Here is a 16,254-nt window from a genome sequence, read left to right as displayed (position 1 = left end):
CATTGCTATTTTGCTGAATTTAAAATAAAAGTAATCCAGTAAACTGTGATCCAGGTGGTGACAGGCATAACAAGAAACAGACAGAAAGGATTAATCCAAAAAAAAAAATCACTTTAGCCAGCAGATTTATGAGAGTCTCTCTCTCTCTCTCTCTGATTCCCTCCCTGTGGGGGAATTAAAACAAAAACACTCGTCCATCTACCTGCTTTACTGAATAAACTACTTAAAACTTCAACAAATCATCTTTATTCCTCCCATAGGGAGGGCATCAGAGAGACAGTCTCATAAATCTGCTAAATAAAGTAATTTTATCTAGACTAATCCTTTGTAGTCTGTATTTTGCCGATCTTGGGAAAACCTGGTATAGCTGATCAAAAATCAGCTGATGGAATGTTACCGTCTTTGCCAGAGTAAGATCACAGAACAGTGGGGACTGGGAAATTTGCCCTTTCCCCACTACTGTAGAATTTCAGAGTTGGTATACATATTTTGCAAGGGGTTTGGGAGGTGCAGGGGTGCTTGTCCATTCTGCAACAAACATTTTTTTCTTTGTCAATATTGTTATGATTGACCATTTGTGTTTGGTTATTTTTGAGGTTCGGGTATATGATTCTAATGGAGTATCATAAACCTATGATGGTGCTGGTATGTTACTACAGCTAAATATGGTATACACAACACAATAGAAAATGAGAACCAAACAACTACTTACAAAGAAGTACTAAAACACTGTAATATAAAAATGTGCCACTGCTTATTGTACTACTGCTACATACATACAGTACACCATATGCAGTGCCCTTCTTAAAGTATTACACAGGCGCAATATCTGAAAGATCAAAACAATAGTTTTGCACTATGAGAGAATACCTAAGGCAAAGGAGAAATTTTGCCATTTCCAGTGAACAGCATAAATAAAAAATCAAGTAAGAAACAAACATACATTTACATCACTGCATGTTTCTTTTAAAGTATGAGGCATAAGGGAATTTGCAGTTACTAGAAGACCAGCACTGTGATTTCCATTCTAATGTAAAGAACTGTGTGAGCCACCAACAGTCTGCAGTTGCTACATCCCTTTCCTCTGAAATGTAAAAACTTAATATTATTATAATTAAAGGATGCACAGGAAGGCTTGTCAAGCACAGAAGGTATGTGTGTGGTGGTGGTGGTGGTGGTGGGGTGGCGGCACGTGTTCTCCTCCACAAAGAATAATCAATTTTATGCTTGCAAAAAAGTATTTTCAGATGTTCTGTCCTGCAGTTTCAAGGTTTGCTGGTCTGGTCTTTGAAAGCCCAACCTATCTCCTATATAGTAGACTGCAACCAAAAGGAACACTGCTCAGCATTGATGAACTTCTCTTAAGGGGAAAAAATGCTGTTGGAAGGTATAATTTCAAAAGTATTAGGAACCAGTGAAACAGTGCATTAAGTGCATCACATTCATTACAGTAAAATTAAAAATAAAGGAAAACTTATACATCAGTTATAAATTAGATTAATTGCCTGAGTTTCACAGGCTTTTATACTTAAGACTGCAGTTTTACATAAATAAAATCTGGGAAATTTGGAGACATTATCAAAGTGAGTTTATATAATCTAAAGGCAGCTAGGTACCAGTGTTAACCACTTCAGGATGGTGAGTTGTAATTAAGTCCTGCTTACATCCACAGATAGGCGAGTTCAATCTCCACATCGGAAACTTGAATCTTTATCTCAATGAAGATAATACAGTGTAGCTTGACAGAGATGCTGTCCTCATAAGAAACTACCCTTTTGTAATAAAATTAAACTAAGCTCTCAGTTACCTGAGCTGGTGGTAGCTCTGCTGGATGTCCAAGATCTCACACTATACATATAAGAAGAAATAAAACAGTTCCCCAGTGAACAGGGACAAATTTACTGCAGGTAATACACATACCATGGCCAGTTTCTCCATAAAACAGCCATTGGTATAATGCAATTTCTCTGATAAGCAAGATAAATAAACAAGTGACTTTAAATATGCAATCAACACACATTTATGTATACATACCTTGTCCAGCCAGCTTCTAGTGCTTCAGTGCACAACTGTGGAGGAAAACATAAATGTTACAAATGAACTCATAATTCACACATTATTCTGCTACTTATCTCACTCAAGGTACAAGCTGCCAGTCTTAATAAGGTGAATAAAAGGCAAAAAGGCAAACTGAATTTTTGTGCATCAATGCTAATCATAAAGAGTATCACATAGCACAATAATTCAACTTTGCAGTTACTAGTGCTCAGCTGATCTTTTAGTTATGAAACCAAATTATGGAAAATGGCATGAAAACCAAGGGTTCAGAGAAGAATTAAATATCCTACAGACTACCACCCCCACCCCCACAGCAGTATTGGCTTGAACATGGTTACCTGAATGAAGGCATAAGTCTGAAGAGATGCTGCAATCCTTAAAACATACAAAGTGTGCCAAGAACTGCCAGCTATTCATCATGTTCAAAGCTTAAGTCACTAAACACAACATCCTGGAGCTCTCTAGAGGAATGCTGAGATTCAGAATACTGAGCCCTAGAAATCTGAGAAACAGACCGAAAATAAATGAGAAAAACAAACGTCGAACATCATTGTCCTCCTTAAAACTTGTTTTTTTTTTTTTTGCAAGGGCAAACACCCCTGACCCCCCCCCCCCAATATGGGGTGAAAGTCCTCACTCCCCCAAAAATGATTTTTATATATTTATTTATATATATATATATATATATATATATATATATATATATATATACATACATACACACACACACACACACACACACACACACACACACACACACACACACACACACACACATATCACCATACCTTGGAGAAATTATTCTGAGGAACAACAATCTTAAGCATGGTATATGTAAGTCCACATTTTCAGTCAATAAGTCTTGTTGTTCCGGGACTCGCACTAACTAGTTTCGGGCCTTCAAAAGGTTATCCATGATGGACAGCACAGTGAAAGTTAACTTCACGAACCCCCACATTAAAGTACAATTATGTCAGCAACTCATCACTACAGTAAATGTTGAAGTATGAGATCACCACTGCAGGAGTATTCCTTACCTATGAGAATTGCTGAAGGTGGATGCCTGATCTTCTGTCTGATTTCAAGAGCTTTTGCATCTTTCACCCACAGCTGTATTTCTTCCTCTTCTCCTCCTTGCCAGACATCAGGCTAGCATACAGCTAATAGAAGATGCTCATGCCATTACTTATTTTACTTATTTGTTTATTTATTTATTTTTGGGCAGAAAAGCATTCAAGTGTAACATCATTAAGGAAACCATTAACGACACACAGAGCTCACAGCCCAACAACTGGAAAGTTCATGAGGACCCTTGACCCTGCATCTCTACTTACTTTGTGGTGAAGTTAAGGTAGTATTGATATGGCCCCTTAAAGAAAGAATGTAGTAATGAAGGGGGTGCCTGAGGAGCACACCCTGGATTCCCAGTTCCCCGAGGTCTAGCTGACCATAACAAAAATGAACTGGGGGGACAAACACAGTAGTACTACATGTCTTTGGGAGAGTATTACAACAAAATGGAATATTTTGAGTGGAGATTACAGCATACCCTACACGACAGCAGTCATGAAGTTAGCTGTGCTCTGCTCCTGGACTGGATGTTCAGCTTATAAATGCTTACAAAAAGTGTGGATTGAAGACCATGTGAATGATTCACAAATCTCTTGGGTTTACACATTTTTCAAAAATACAGCAGTCATGGCCATTGCTCTTGTTCAGTGTGTCCTAGCCAGTACCCCTAGCATCTTGTTACTGAAATCATAGCAAAATACAATACAATCAGCCAACTTCTTGAAAAGGGTCTTCTTTGCCACCTGTTTCTCAAGTTTAGTTGGCATGAAAGAAATCAATAATTGGCCTATTTCAGCCTGACAACCTAATACCTGAGCTACTGGTACATGTCCAGTAGGTGCAGAATTCTCTCGCTTATTCTGAGGATTAGGGAAAAATTGGGTGCTAAAGAGTCTAAGTGCCAGTTTGGATGTTACTTTGGGCATAAAGTAAGGGTTGGTTTTAAGGATGACCCTCTATTTTTGTAAAACCGTATAAGGTTCCATGCACTTGAGGACTTGTAGCTCTAAAAATGATTCTAGACAAAGGCACGAAGACAGGAATTTCAAAGGCAGACATGCACTGGGCTAGAAAAGCACCACTGCTGACTTTTAGATTGCAATATTTAAGGCCCAAGTCGGGGAGATACTGGCTTCCTAGGCAGTTTGTTGAAGTACCCCCTTTAAGACCTGCGTCAAAATGAAATTGGTTGGCAAGGGTGGATCCCTGGGGGGGGGGGGTGCAGGCCTCCTATAGAACAGAGGTGCATCTTGATCAAGGAGTAAGAAAGACCATTCAAAAAAGTTCCACTAGGTTTTGAAAAAGAAGGCATCCTATAAGCAAAACATGCTGTGCAGGTAAAGTTATACCCTGAAGCTTGTTTCAATATTGACAAAATGTGTGATTAGAATTAAATTCCTTTTTAATAATAGTATGACAGAAGAATATCAAAGAAACTGAAGAGTAAGGGGCACAATACCACTATTTCCATATAGCACAGAAACAGGGGCAATGAAGGCATCTCACCTACGAAAGCTTAAGGTGATAGAAATGAAATGCCTGAGACTGACAGTAGGATGTACACAGTAGGACAGATGAAGAAATGAGGGCATCAGAGCAGAGCCTAAAGTGGCTCCACTTGCACATAAAGTCAGGATGAACAGATTATGGTGGTTTAGTCACATGTACAGGAAAACAGAAGACAATTTAGTAAAGATTTGGAAGAAGTGGGAATAAGGCAATAGGAGGTGAGGACATCCAGCCATGAGATGGACAGATTTTGCGAGAGAAGACCTGGCTGTTACTTATGCCACCTATTACTTCACTTTCACTTTTTCAAGAGGTAATTCCTCACCCCTTTTACTACACTCTCTTTAAGACTGCTGCTTATTTCACCTCTCTGATTTATTGTACTATAAGGGATCAATCTTTGATGAAGATATGGCCAAATCCACTGCAACTCACATTCCTTCAGTGCAGTGCACATATTACATTTTGAACTTCAGTTTGGGAAGCAACACTGTGTGACTTCTCAACCCTCTTCTCTTCACTAGCATTACATTTTATAATATCTGAATATTTTTTAGCATTCCAAATGAGAAGCTACACGTGGCATATGTTTATTTCCAGGGCAATCACTAACAGCATGCTCCATATTATTTGAGCACCTTTGGAGTTCAAAAAAAAAAAACATTTCTGATATTTCTGCTTGTAGTCTTCTAGTTCAGTTTGCTTCTAGAAATTAACTTTTAATAGCTCTTTAGACTTATTCAAAATGTTGCTTAGAGTCTTGTTCTCAGTCTTCAGACACAGCCTGTAGGTCCCCAGAACAAGGACAAATAGGTTTTGTTCCCAGGATATCACTCCCACAAGGATGATACCTGTTTTGGGGATAAGCTGGATCCTTAGACTGAGGGAAAAAAGGGGGCTTTGGAAGGCAAGCCAATGATAAGATCACCGCTGAAAAGAAAAAGACAAAAAAAATCATAATTATGAAGCTATGCATACCAAACATACAGGCTCCTAACTTTGGTGGCCTTCATTATGTCTATCACAGATTTTTATTGGGTTGTAGATTAACTAACAGCCAGTAGGAAACAAACTTCTAAAAGTTGTACAAACTTACATATATTTTTGTGTGTGTACGTGAGAGTGTGAATGTATGTGTGTAAAGAATAACAGATATGTATTCTCCATATCAGATGATCTGTAACAGGGCGCTCTCCAGTGTGTAACTACTCTAGCTACTGCCTCTTCGGCATGTGCATTTTCTGCTGGTTCCTACTGTGATGGAACACTTTTGGACTACGGTAAATTCAACCCTTGTGTACTCCAATTTGGCCTCCAACAAAGAACTGAAAAAAATGCAAGAATACAAAATGATACACTCGTTTGACTTCAGAAGATTTGTCCACAAATGTAGAAGTAATTACCCAACGCATATAGAATGGTTCCAGGGTAAAACTATCCATTGAAGAGAGCTCCATTAGAGATCACTGATATGGGGAGTACATATTTCATATCAGAAACACCCTACAGTGGATCATTGCTGGGAAGAATCTCTAATAAACACCCAAATAAATATCCTAGGGTAGTAGGAACTAGAGAAAATGCTAAAGGCTCAGATGCCGTGTCCCAAAACAATGAGATGTAAAAGGAGATCCAACTCCTACAGTCATGACAGTAGTGGCATTCTGTAAATTTTGTCTGCAGCAAAATATTTGTATGCTAAATGTACCAGAAACAAACACTTTTTTTATCTCGTTTATTGGTCCTCTACATCACACTTTAGCTTATTACCCCTGTGCCCCCATCCAACTCCAGGTCTACCAGTTCTCCTTAATTCTCCTGGATACCAGATTAGGCTGGGAACAATTATGGAAACAGGGTGGATTTCAACATCACCTTCCACTGGGTGTGTTTACCTTATATTTAATGCACCCATTTCACACCAGCACATTAAACTGCAAGGAACTGTCTGAGGAGCAGATGTTCAATGGGGACGTGTGGTGTTTTTTCCCCATCTCTGGAGCATGTCCATGTCCCCACCCTTTCCCTCTCTTTGAACTATACCCCCTACATAAGCATCCCCAGCCTCCACCAAAGATCTTTGATGGCAGTGCACATGCAACCACTCTTCCCCATATGGGAACAACCATCAACAACCTCATGCTCCATTAGTTGCCCAAGCCACTAATCGTAGCCAGGTTGGCTGGGCTGCAGTCAGGGCTTTATCATGATATGCTACCACAGTAGCTCTAGGATCAAACACTTGGAAGCAATGACACTCATAGCAGAGTGGCCATTATCAACACCAGCCAATTAATACTCAGTCATCTGGTGGCAGAAAACATTGCAGTTAGTAAATGCAATTAGATATGATTTCCATTGCAATGGTCAAGTCTTTCCTACCTGGAGCAAGACAGCGAGAGATGAACCAACTGGCTGAATCTTGGGCATGCTTCTAAGGTAAAAACTGAACTGATAATGCAAATATACCTTAAGAAGGCCCTCTTTCATCTAGAGTCTACCTCTGGAAAGAAAACAAAGAATGAGAATTTTTAACAGAAGGTTACAAACTCACTTTTGGCAAGAAATGTGGGATATTCTTTAATGGGCACCTGATTTTTCTGAAAGGCCAGGTATGGTTCCCTATAGATAAAGACCTATAACTCTGTGAACCTACCTGCAAAGGAAATGGCTACCAAGAAGAATCAACTTATCGATATAAACCCTAATCTAAAAAGCAATCAGTTAGAATGTGTGTAGGGAAGAGGGGGACAGGCAAGCCCCTCTTGAATGAATTTATGAAGTTCAGTTTCCAAGGAGAAAGACTTTGGAAAGTTGAGGGTAACTATGCAAAGCCTCCTTTAAGGAACTGCTTGACAAGCCTGTGCTGGGCCACTATTCTGCAGTTCAGGTTTACATACATACATTCATACAAATATTTCAAGCTTTGGCATTAAGGCCCTTCTAGACTGCCAGTATTTCAAGGCTTCTATAATAAGTGTCCAGGCTGTTCTTAAAAATATCTAAACTAGTGCATACTTTAATGTAATTTGATAGCCTGTTCCATGCATCAGCTGCTCTCTCTACAGAGAAACAATTAGTACACTTCTCGTTCCTATACAATCTTCTACAAAGCTTGTCTAATGATTCTCTACTACATTTTGATAACCCCAAACATTCCCAGAGATAGGTGTCTCTAAATTCCCCATACACCTGAATAAGGTCTCCTTTTTAATATATATATGAGACACTGTATGAATTAGATATTTTAGTATTTCATAATAACTTTCATTTTCACATCCAGGGATGCCCTTGGTACATTTCCGCTGTACTCCTTCCAGTTTACTCATGATTGTTTTCTTATAAGGTTTCCATATTGTTATTCCATAATCAAGTTTGGGTCTAACATAATTAACAACTACTGACTTCATCATTTCTGATTTTCTAGACTTTATAAATCGTTTTATACAACCTATAGTTTTAAAACTATCTAACTAATAGGTTAATATGATCAGAAAAAAAATCAAAGCTGGATCTACCCATATACACAGGTCCTTTATTTAAGTCCCATGAGTCCCTTAGGACATAAGAATACTTGTTGAAAAATGTTTTCAATTTACCATCCACATATAATGCCAAGGGATGGGTCTAGAAACTGTTGCAGCCACAAAGGGACAAAGAGGTGGACTAGGTGCACTTATGCATCTTGGGAATACCAAATAAACTAGGTATAACTGGGTGCTCAGTTCTTAAAAAAAATTTACAACTCCAGTTCCAAATAACCTTGATCAAACAAGTCTTTCAAAATAACATCAACCTTATAATAGCACTATATTTATTTTGTTCCTAGATAGTCTTTCATGCTGGAGGTCATTATTTAATAACTCACACATTTTTGCTGAAAAAATCATTAGTACTTATTAAAACAATGACCCCCCCCCCCCGTCTGGTTTCACAACCCCGACTGCTTTATTTTCAATTCATTTGTGGTCAAATTATAATTGATATACTTCTTCCGATGTTGGAACATTTTCATAATGTCATTTTCACAAAACTTTTCAAACAAATGCACTATAAGGTGTAATGGGGGTTAAAGGTACTAGGACGAACAAATGAATCCTGTAACCTACCCTCATTGGAAACTCCACTGAATAACACCTTCAGGTTCAACTTCCTAGCATACATCTTTAAATCCAAAAGGGTGTCATTTAAATCAAGATTCTGCTTTGGCACAAAAGTAAAGCCTCTACAAAAGAGATCAAAAATCTAATATTAATATCAATATATAATTAAACATTTTAAAACCATAATGCTCATGAACAATAGTATCAATGTTAGCTTGGCAGGTCAAAAACTCAAGGGCTCAGTAATTGGAAATATAAGGATCCATGGATTCAGAGTCTAAAAGAATAAAGATGAAACCTACATCCACCGTTATGGTACCTGTGACAATGTGAGGTATTGCCAGTTATGTCAGGAGAAGTAGGGCAGTGGATGTGTAACATATGCCAGCATAGCTAGTTGGAACTTTGTAAAGAATTACATGTCATTTGTATATTAAACTGACTTGTACAGATGCTTGTATTGAAAAATGTATTTGTAAAGCTGGCTGTGTTAAAAATGTATCCTGCTGTGCAGAAAAGAAATATACATGTAGATTAAATGTATATATTGTATATAGTGTAACACAGGATACTGGAAGAGAAGAGGTTAAGCCCCAGCTAACTTTTAGAAAAATATCCTGAATTTAAATTACCTAGTTTAGGTCATAAAGATTGTATCTTACAGTTCTGATTGTAGCCGGAGACAAAATATCTGTAAAAACAAAGACTAGGAATCCTGCTATACTGTCCTTAGCAATGAACTAATTGTTATCCTGGAAGGGTGGAAGTGTTAAAATGGTTTTATGGCATCTAGATGCTATAACACATCTTAGCAAAGCTCTATCTGTGTGTATGATAACACATATGTGTGAGATTCTGGATCAGATTCTAGTAAAGGGGTAGTACAGGAACCAGAAGCCCAATGACCAGATGCATGTGATGTGTTTCTGTAATCTATCACTGAAATGATGTTTTAATACTACATGAGACAGAAGTCTAAGAGCAGTCTGTTTTTGTAACCTAACAAAGAAGGATCTCTCATCCACTTCACCTTGCCTTGCTTTAGTAAGTAACCAGGGAATAATAATTCTTTAGATCAGTCAGGAAAATATTGTGAGATCAGTTAAGTACTGTTTTTCTGTATCTTTCTGAATCTATTCATCTGTATTATTTTAATATTTATTGAGATTGAAACTTTAGTGCTTATTGTAAATAGATATTTAGTATTTTCATGTTATTTTATTATTTATTACTAAATATATTTAAACTTTTCATTGTGGCTGTTCTTTTAAGAATATTTTAACCTTTGAGAGTACTTACATTTACTTGGTGACACTGTGGCCACTCCTGGAAGCCTTGCTGCCTTGTTCAAACACTTTCATTTGTATTAGTATTAATTTCACTCAGTATAACTGGATACCCTTGTAAGAGCCTAAGAGTAGTTGGCTTTGGAGTGTCTGGTGGCAGTAACTACATTATAGTCTGGGCAAAGGGTAGCAGTCCAAGTAAATCTGTGCCAGCCTTTCCCAGGTATGTGTGTGTGTGTGTGTGTGTGTGTGTGTGTGTGTGTGTGTGTGTGTGTGTGTGTGTGTGTGTGTGTGTGTGTGTGTGTGTGTGTGTGTGTGTGTAAATCAAATCTTAAAGATTGTGTGTGTGTAAATCAAATCTCAAAGATTGTGTGCATCAGCTGTTTGGAGCAGGGAAACAGAGCACTGGTTTCACACAGACAGTGGCGTAGGACTTGTGTTGGACAGTTGGCTGAGGACTCAACTCTACAGCTGTGCCAGTAGGGAGTCTTATTGGGGGCCTGGAAGAGAGAGAAAGAGAGAAACCCTGAACCTGGACTGATTGTGTTCCCTGTGTTCTCTTAAGGGAAATTGCGCTTGATGCAAAAAGCTGCATCTGGAAATACGTGGGTATCTATTTTTCTGTCAAGTGAACATCCCTCACTGGTATCAGTAGTGAGGATTCAGGCTCCTTGATTACTGGTCCAGAGGGAGGACATCACAATGCTTATTACCTCCTGGCACCCCTTCTGTGATAGGTTTTCCAGCCCTTCTTCCATATAATGTTGGAAGTGAAACTGACTCCACTTGCTTGGTTCAATGACTGACCTTGCTGTGCTATCCTTGCTGATCTGTATAGGGGAGGAAACTGTTTGTGACCTAAAAAAAAATCATCATTACCTTTTTCAAAAGATGTTCTCGACTAGAAAAATTAGGTCCAGTAAAATCTGTATTATAATTAAGATCGATCAATCTGGAAAATACAGCTGTGTACACTTACCATAAGTGTAGATGTTCGAGTTTATTCACTGTTGCAGTCCTCACATATGGGTTATCCGACTCCCGGTAGCCCTCAGTCGGCCCGAATACCAGAGTCCTTGGCATATGACGTCGGCTGCCGTCAGCTGTAAAACTGATGTCAGAACGTCGGGTATAAAAGGAGGCAGCCAATGCCATTTCCTCAGTTTTTCTTGGTTTAACTGTCAGGAGCCTCCAAAAGAAGGCTGACCCAGGAAGGAAACACCCTGGACACATGTCATACAAAAAATAAAAAATATATATAGTCTGTGCCTTAGGAAAAAAGGGGGACTGAAGGGTGGGAAACCAGGACTGCAATAGTGAATACACTCAAACATCTACATTTACGGTAAGTGTACACAACTGTACTATGTTCTACGTGCTTCGCTGTTGCAGTCCTCACATATGGGTTGATTCCTAAAGCCCAGGAAAAAGACAAAAGGGGGGAGGAAGGATCATAGATTAAGGGTTGGTAAGAAGGCCCTGCAAAACTTCAGAGGCAAACCAGCCCTGGATTTAGAAAATAAAGGTAGATTGTAATGCTTTGTGAAAGTATGGACAGAAGACCAAGTAGCTGCTTCTAGAATGTCCTTAGTGGGTACACCTCTCAGAAAATCTGCAGAAGTAGAGGCTGCTCTAGTAGAATGGGTCCTAATACCCTGAGTGGGAAGCTTCCCATGCTACAGGTAACAAAAGTGAATACACTGAGCAATCCACTTGGAGATGGTTTGTTTTGAAACAGCTTTACCCTGTGCTCCAGGAGCAAAACTAACCAACGACTGTTCAGATTTTCGAAATAATTTAGTCCTGTCTAAGTAAAATCTCAGCTGTCTATGCACATCAAGAGAGTGCAGAATCCTTTCCCCTTTATTCTGGGGATTGCTGAAAAATGTAGGCAGGTGAATAGACTGGTTAAGGGTTAAACTGGAAACTACCTTAGGGATAAAGGAGGGATTAATTCTCAGAGACACCCGATCTGAATGAAAAATAATGAAAGGTTCTACTGCCATTAAGGCTTGCAGCTCCGATACCCTTCTGGCTGAAGTGATAGCCAAAAGAAAAGCAGTCTTCCGGGAGAGAAACTTCAAATCTGCAGAGGTAGCTGGTTCAAAGGGAGGCAGAGTAAGCCTTTCCAGGACAAAATTAAGATCCCAAGCAGGAACAGGAGCTCTTCTGGGAGGTCTAAGATTACTAGCTCCCCTAAGGAACTGCTTCATCAAGGGGTGAGAAAAAAATGGGTTGCTCAAAAGAACAATGAGCAGAAATTGCTGAAGCGTGAATTTTGATTGAAGAAAAGGAAAATCCACCATTAAGCAATCCTGCCATGTAATCAAGAATGAGAGAAAGAGAAGGATGAGAAGAGCCTTCTCCTTTAGCCTGCATCCAAGGGCAAAATCTCTTCCATTTATCTGCATAGGATTTTCTGGTGCTAGGCCTCCTGGCCTCATGAAGAACTTCAACCACCTGTTGGGAAAGATTTACAGTATTAGCCAGGCAGTTAAATGCAGAGTTTGAAGATGAGGATGAAGGAACTTTCCCCCTTCCTGAACCAACAGATCTGGTACCAGGGGAAGATGCCAAAGCTGAGCCTGGGAAAGGCTGCTAAAAAGGGGATACCAATGCTGCCTGGGCCAATCTGGTGCTATCAGAATAACCTTTGGTTTTTCGTCCCTTATCTTTAGCAGCACTCTGGGAAGAAGAGGCAAAGGAGGGAATGCATAAACTGAGAGATGTGTCCATGGGAAGGACAATGCGTCCACCCTCCAAACTTTGTTGTGAAACTCCCTGGTGCAGAAGGCTGGAAGGAGATGATTGGTGTGAGAGGAGAAAAGATCCACTTGTGGGGTACCGCAATGCTGAGTGATGCGATGGAAAATGACCTTATTCGGTTACCACTCATGAAGATCCAGAACATGTCTGTTCAAATGATCTGCCAGGGAGTTTAGCCTCCCTGGAAGATACTGGGCTATTAGATGTATGCCCATGGATGCTGCTATGGACCATAGTCTCATGCTGTGTCTGCACAGGGGGTAAGAGTGAGTCCCCCCTGCTTGTTGATGTACCACATGACTGTGGTATTATCTGTCCTGATCAGTAGAGTCCCAGGGTAGAGTAAGTCATTGAAAGCCAGCAAGGCCTGCTGCACTGCCATCAATTCTTTTAAGTTTATGTGCAGATGAATCTGCTGGGTGCTCCAAGTCCCCTGTATGCCCCTGCCTTCCAGATGAGCCCCCCATGCAACATCTGAAGCATCTGTGGTGAGAGTCTGGCTGGCAGGTGGTGGGCGGAAAGGCAGACCCTTGTTCTGAGAACAGGTTGTCGCCCACCACAGGAACTCCATTTGTAGACAGGGAATTAGGGGAAGAGTCCAGTCTAAGTCTTGCGTGTCTTTACACCAAAGATTCTTGAGGTACCATTGAAGTTTCCTCATATGCAGCCTTGCATATGGGATCATCAAAATACATGAAGCCATGAACCCCAGTGCTTGCAAGAATTACCTTGCAGAGAGCTGGGTCATGCTTTCCAAGTTCATGAAGTAAGCTGAAAGATTTTCTTGCTTCTGTTGAGGGAGGAATACCATCTGGGTGGCTGTATTCAGACTCGCTCCCAGAAAAACAATCTCCCTTGTAGGAACCATCTTTGTCATTGAGAGTGCAACCCAAAGAGGTGAGAATGCTCTTCATGAAGTCCAAATTCTTTTCTAGTTGTTCTGTGGAGTTTGTTTGAATGAGACAGTCGTCCAGGTAAGGATAAATTTGAATGTTTCTTTGTCTGCAAAAAGCAATGGCTGGAGCCAGGCACTTTGTAAAAACTCTGGAAGCAGTAGATAAGCCAAAGGGCAGTGCAGAGAATTGAAAGTGTTGCTCCCCAGCCCTGAAGCGGAGGAACTGCCTGAAACTTTCCCTTATTGGGATGTGCAGATAAGCCTCCTTGAGATCCAAAGTTACCAGCCATGAATTCTTGCCCAGCATTGGTAGTAACTGTTGAAGGGTGAGCATCTTGAATTTGGGAATCACCAAAAAAGTGTTTAGAATAGACAAATACAGAATAGGGTGCCAGGTGCCCCCTTTCTTGGATACCAGAAAAAGTCTTGAATAAAAACCTAGGCCTACCTGATTTGCAGGAACTGGCTCTATAGCCCCCATAATCAGAAGAGAAGAAATTTGAATTTCTACCTCTGCCCTGAGAGTTCTGGGAATGTCTGGGTACCCCTGCAGAACAGGGAAGGTGTGAAAATAAAACTTGTAACCTTGGTTTACTATACTGAGCACCCATTTGTTGTCTGTGATGGTAGACCATGCCTCTATGAACCTGGCTAACCTTCCCCCCAAAGGAAACCCAGGGTCTGCAGAGGTAGGCACAAGGAGGCTGGATTCATTGAGAATGTTTGCTTTGGGAAGCTGGCTTAGAACTCCCCAATTTAGCAGAAGAAGAATGCCATTATTTAGCCCTTTGAGGGGCGGAAGCCTGCCCTCTGGAAGATCTGAAACCCCTACACCTAGAGCGACCCTGCTTGCCAGTCCAATTCTTGGAAGGATAATGCTTACTAAACTGAGGAGGCTGAACCTGAAGGAAATCTTTTACAGCTTGCATAGATTTCGCCTTATCCTCCAACTTCTTCAGTACCTCCTCAGCCTTATCAGCAAAAAGACTGACTTTGTGCAAAGGAACATCTAGCAATTTAGATTTAACAGGTTCAGAAAGAGGCTGCTCCCTGAGCCAAGCATGCCTTCTAATAACGGAAGCAGTACCTGCTGCTCTGCAGGAAGCCTCCAAAGTGTCAAAACCACAATGAAGTAAATGCTTATTAACTAAAGTAGCAGAATTCAGCAAGTCTTGTAAATCTTTGTTCTCCGACATGGAAGGAATATCCCCAAGTTTAGCCTTAATAGCCTCCAAAGTATGCTGCTGATACTTAAGCATGTGAAAAAGACAATTCACGGACCTAATGGCAAGAGTTGCAGGGGGTGTAGACTTTTTTACCCCATCTGTCCAAGGTCTTAGACTCCTTATCAGAAGGCAAAGGGTTTTTAGCAATAGTAGCCTTAACACCCTTCGGGCCTTGAGAAGTAATCCCAGGATCAGCAGTAGGGTTTCTAAAAAGGAATTGATGAGAATCAGGAACCTTATAATACCTATCAGGTTTTCTGGGGGCAGGAGGAACAGAATTAGGAGTTAAGGAATTTTCCATGAAGACATCATCCACAACTTCCAAAACTGGAGGTATAGCCAGAAGCTTATGCTGTGGCAAATCCAAAAAATTCCCTGATTCTTTTCTTAGATTGAGGAAAATCCTGATATTTCCATTTAAAGTGTTCCCTAAGAGTATTCAAAGTATCCCCAAAGGAAACATCTTCTGGAGGGGAGGCAGAAGGGACAGAGTCCTCAGCATCAGAATTCTCAAAGCCAGAAAAAAGTTGAGAATTTCCTTCTTCACCAGCAGACATACTGGAAATCTCAGAATCTGAGACAGACAAAACATCAGGAGATAATTCCCTAGCCCTCTTGGAAGGGGGGGGGGGGGATGAGAGCTCCTAATCAGGGAAAGAAGATCACCAGTTATCTTTACCAACTGGGACTGAGGCACAGGAGGTGAGGCGGATGCTTGCTTGTGAGTAGGTTTGCATCTGGAAGGTTTACTAGCAATCCGGAAAGACTCGGGAGGCCTAGCTACTGCAGAAGTCTGAATTAAGGTAGTCAGTCTGGTTCTGGTCTCATGTCAAAAAGAAGAGGCGTCAGAAGCCGGTGCCTGCATAGCGGCTCCAGACTCATCTGAGGCGGTGACAGGCGGAGGGTCTGAAGACGAAATAGCAGCCTGCAGTGTAGATGACTCCGTAAAGGTCTCGGCAGAGGCCTGCGGCTGAAAATCTGCAGACTGCAGGGGCTGCGAAAGCACTTCACTGACTACCGTTGGGTTGATGACCAATTTCACAGGTGCGTCATCAGCAGATTTAACACTAGGCCTGTTGCAGTCCTCGTCTTTGCGTTTACTAGGAATATCCGAAGTCAGGAGACCAGAAGACACCATACCGACAAACTTAGGCCAGACTCCGAAATGCTTATACAAAATCTTATCTCTAAGGAGTATGGTACGCGGGTTAAAGGAAGCACAGAGATCACAGTTAGGGACGTTGTGCTCAAGGCCCAAACAAGTTATACAATAGGAATAAAAATCACGGTGTGGAATCTGTTTTCCACAGGCAAGTCAGTTATTAACTTTATCTGATATT

The 16,254-nt window shown here is 40.6% G+C and overlaps 1 protein-coding gene across 1 annotated transcript in view; it reads right to left on the bottom strand.

The window, feature by feature from the left end:
* Positions 1-16,254, bottom strand: part of ENOSF1 (enolase superfamily member 1) — an 852,891-nt gene that overhangs the window by 422,432 nt on the left and 414,205 nt on the right. Inside the window, exon 9 of the mRNA XM_044065235.1 lies at positions 2,035-2,069. Coding sequence (XP_043921170.1) covers positions 2,035-2,069 — 35 coding nt within the window. The remainder of the gene's footprint in view (positions 1-2,034; positions 2,070-16,254) is intronic.

This window comes from Protopterus annectens, chromosome 3.part0, assembly GCF_019279795.1.
Source record: "Protopterus annectens isolate FY-2018-M chromosome 3.part0, PAN1.0, whole genome shotgun sequence".
Classification (NCBI taxonomy): Eukaryota; Metazoa; Chordata; order Ceratodontiformes; family Protopteridae; genus Protopterus; species Protopterus annectens.
This window is presented reverse-complemented; position numbering and strand designations above follow the sequence as displayed.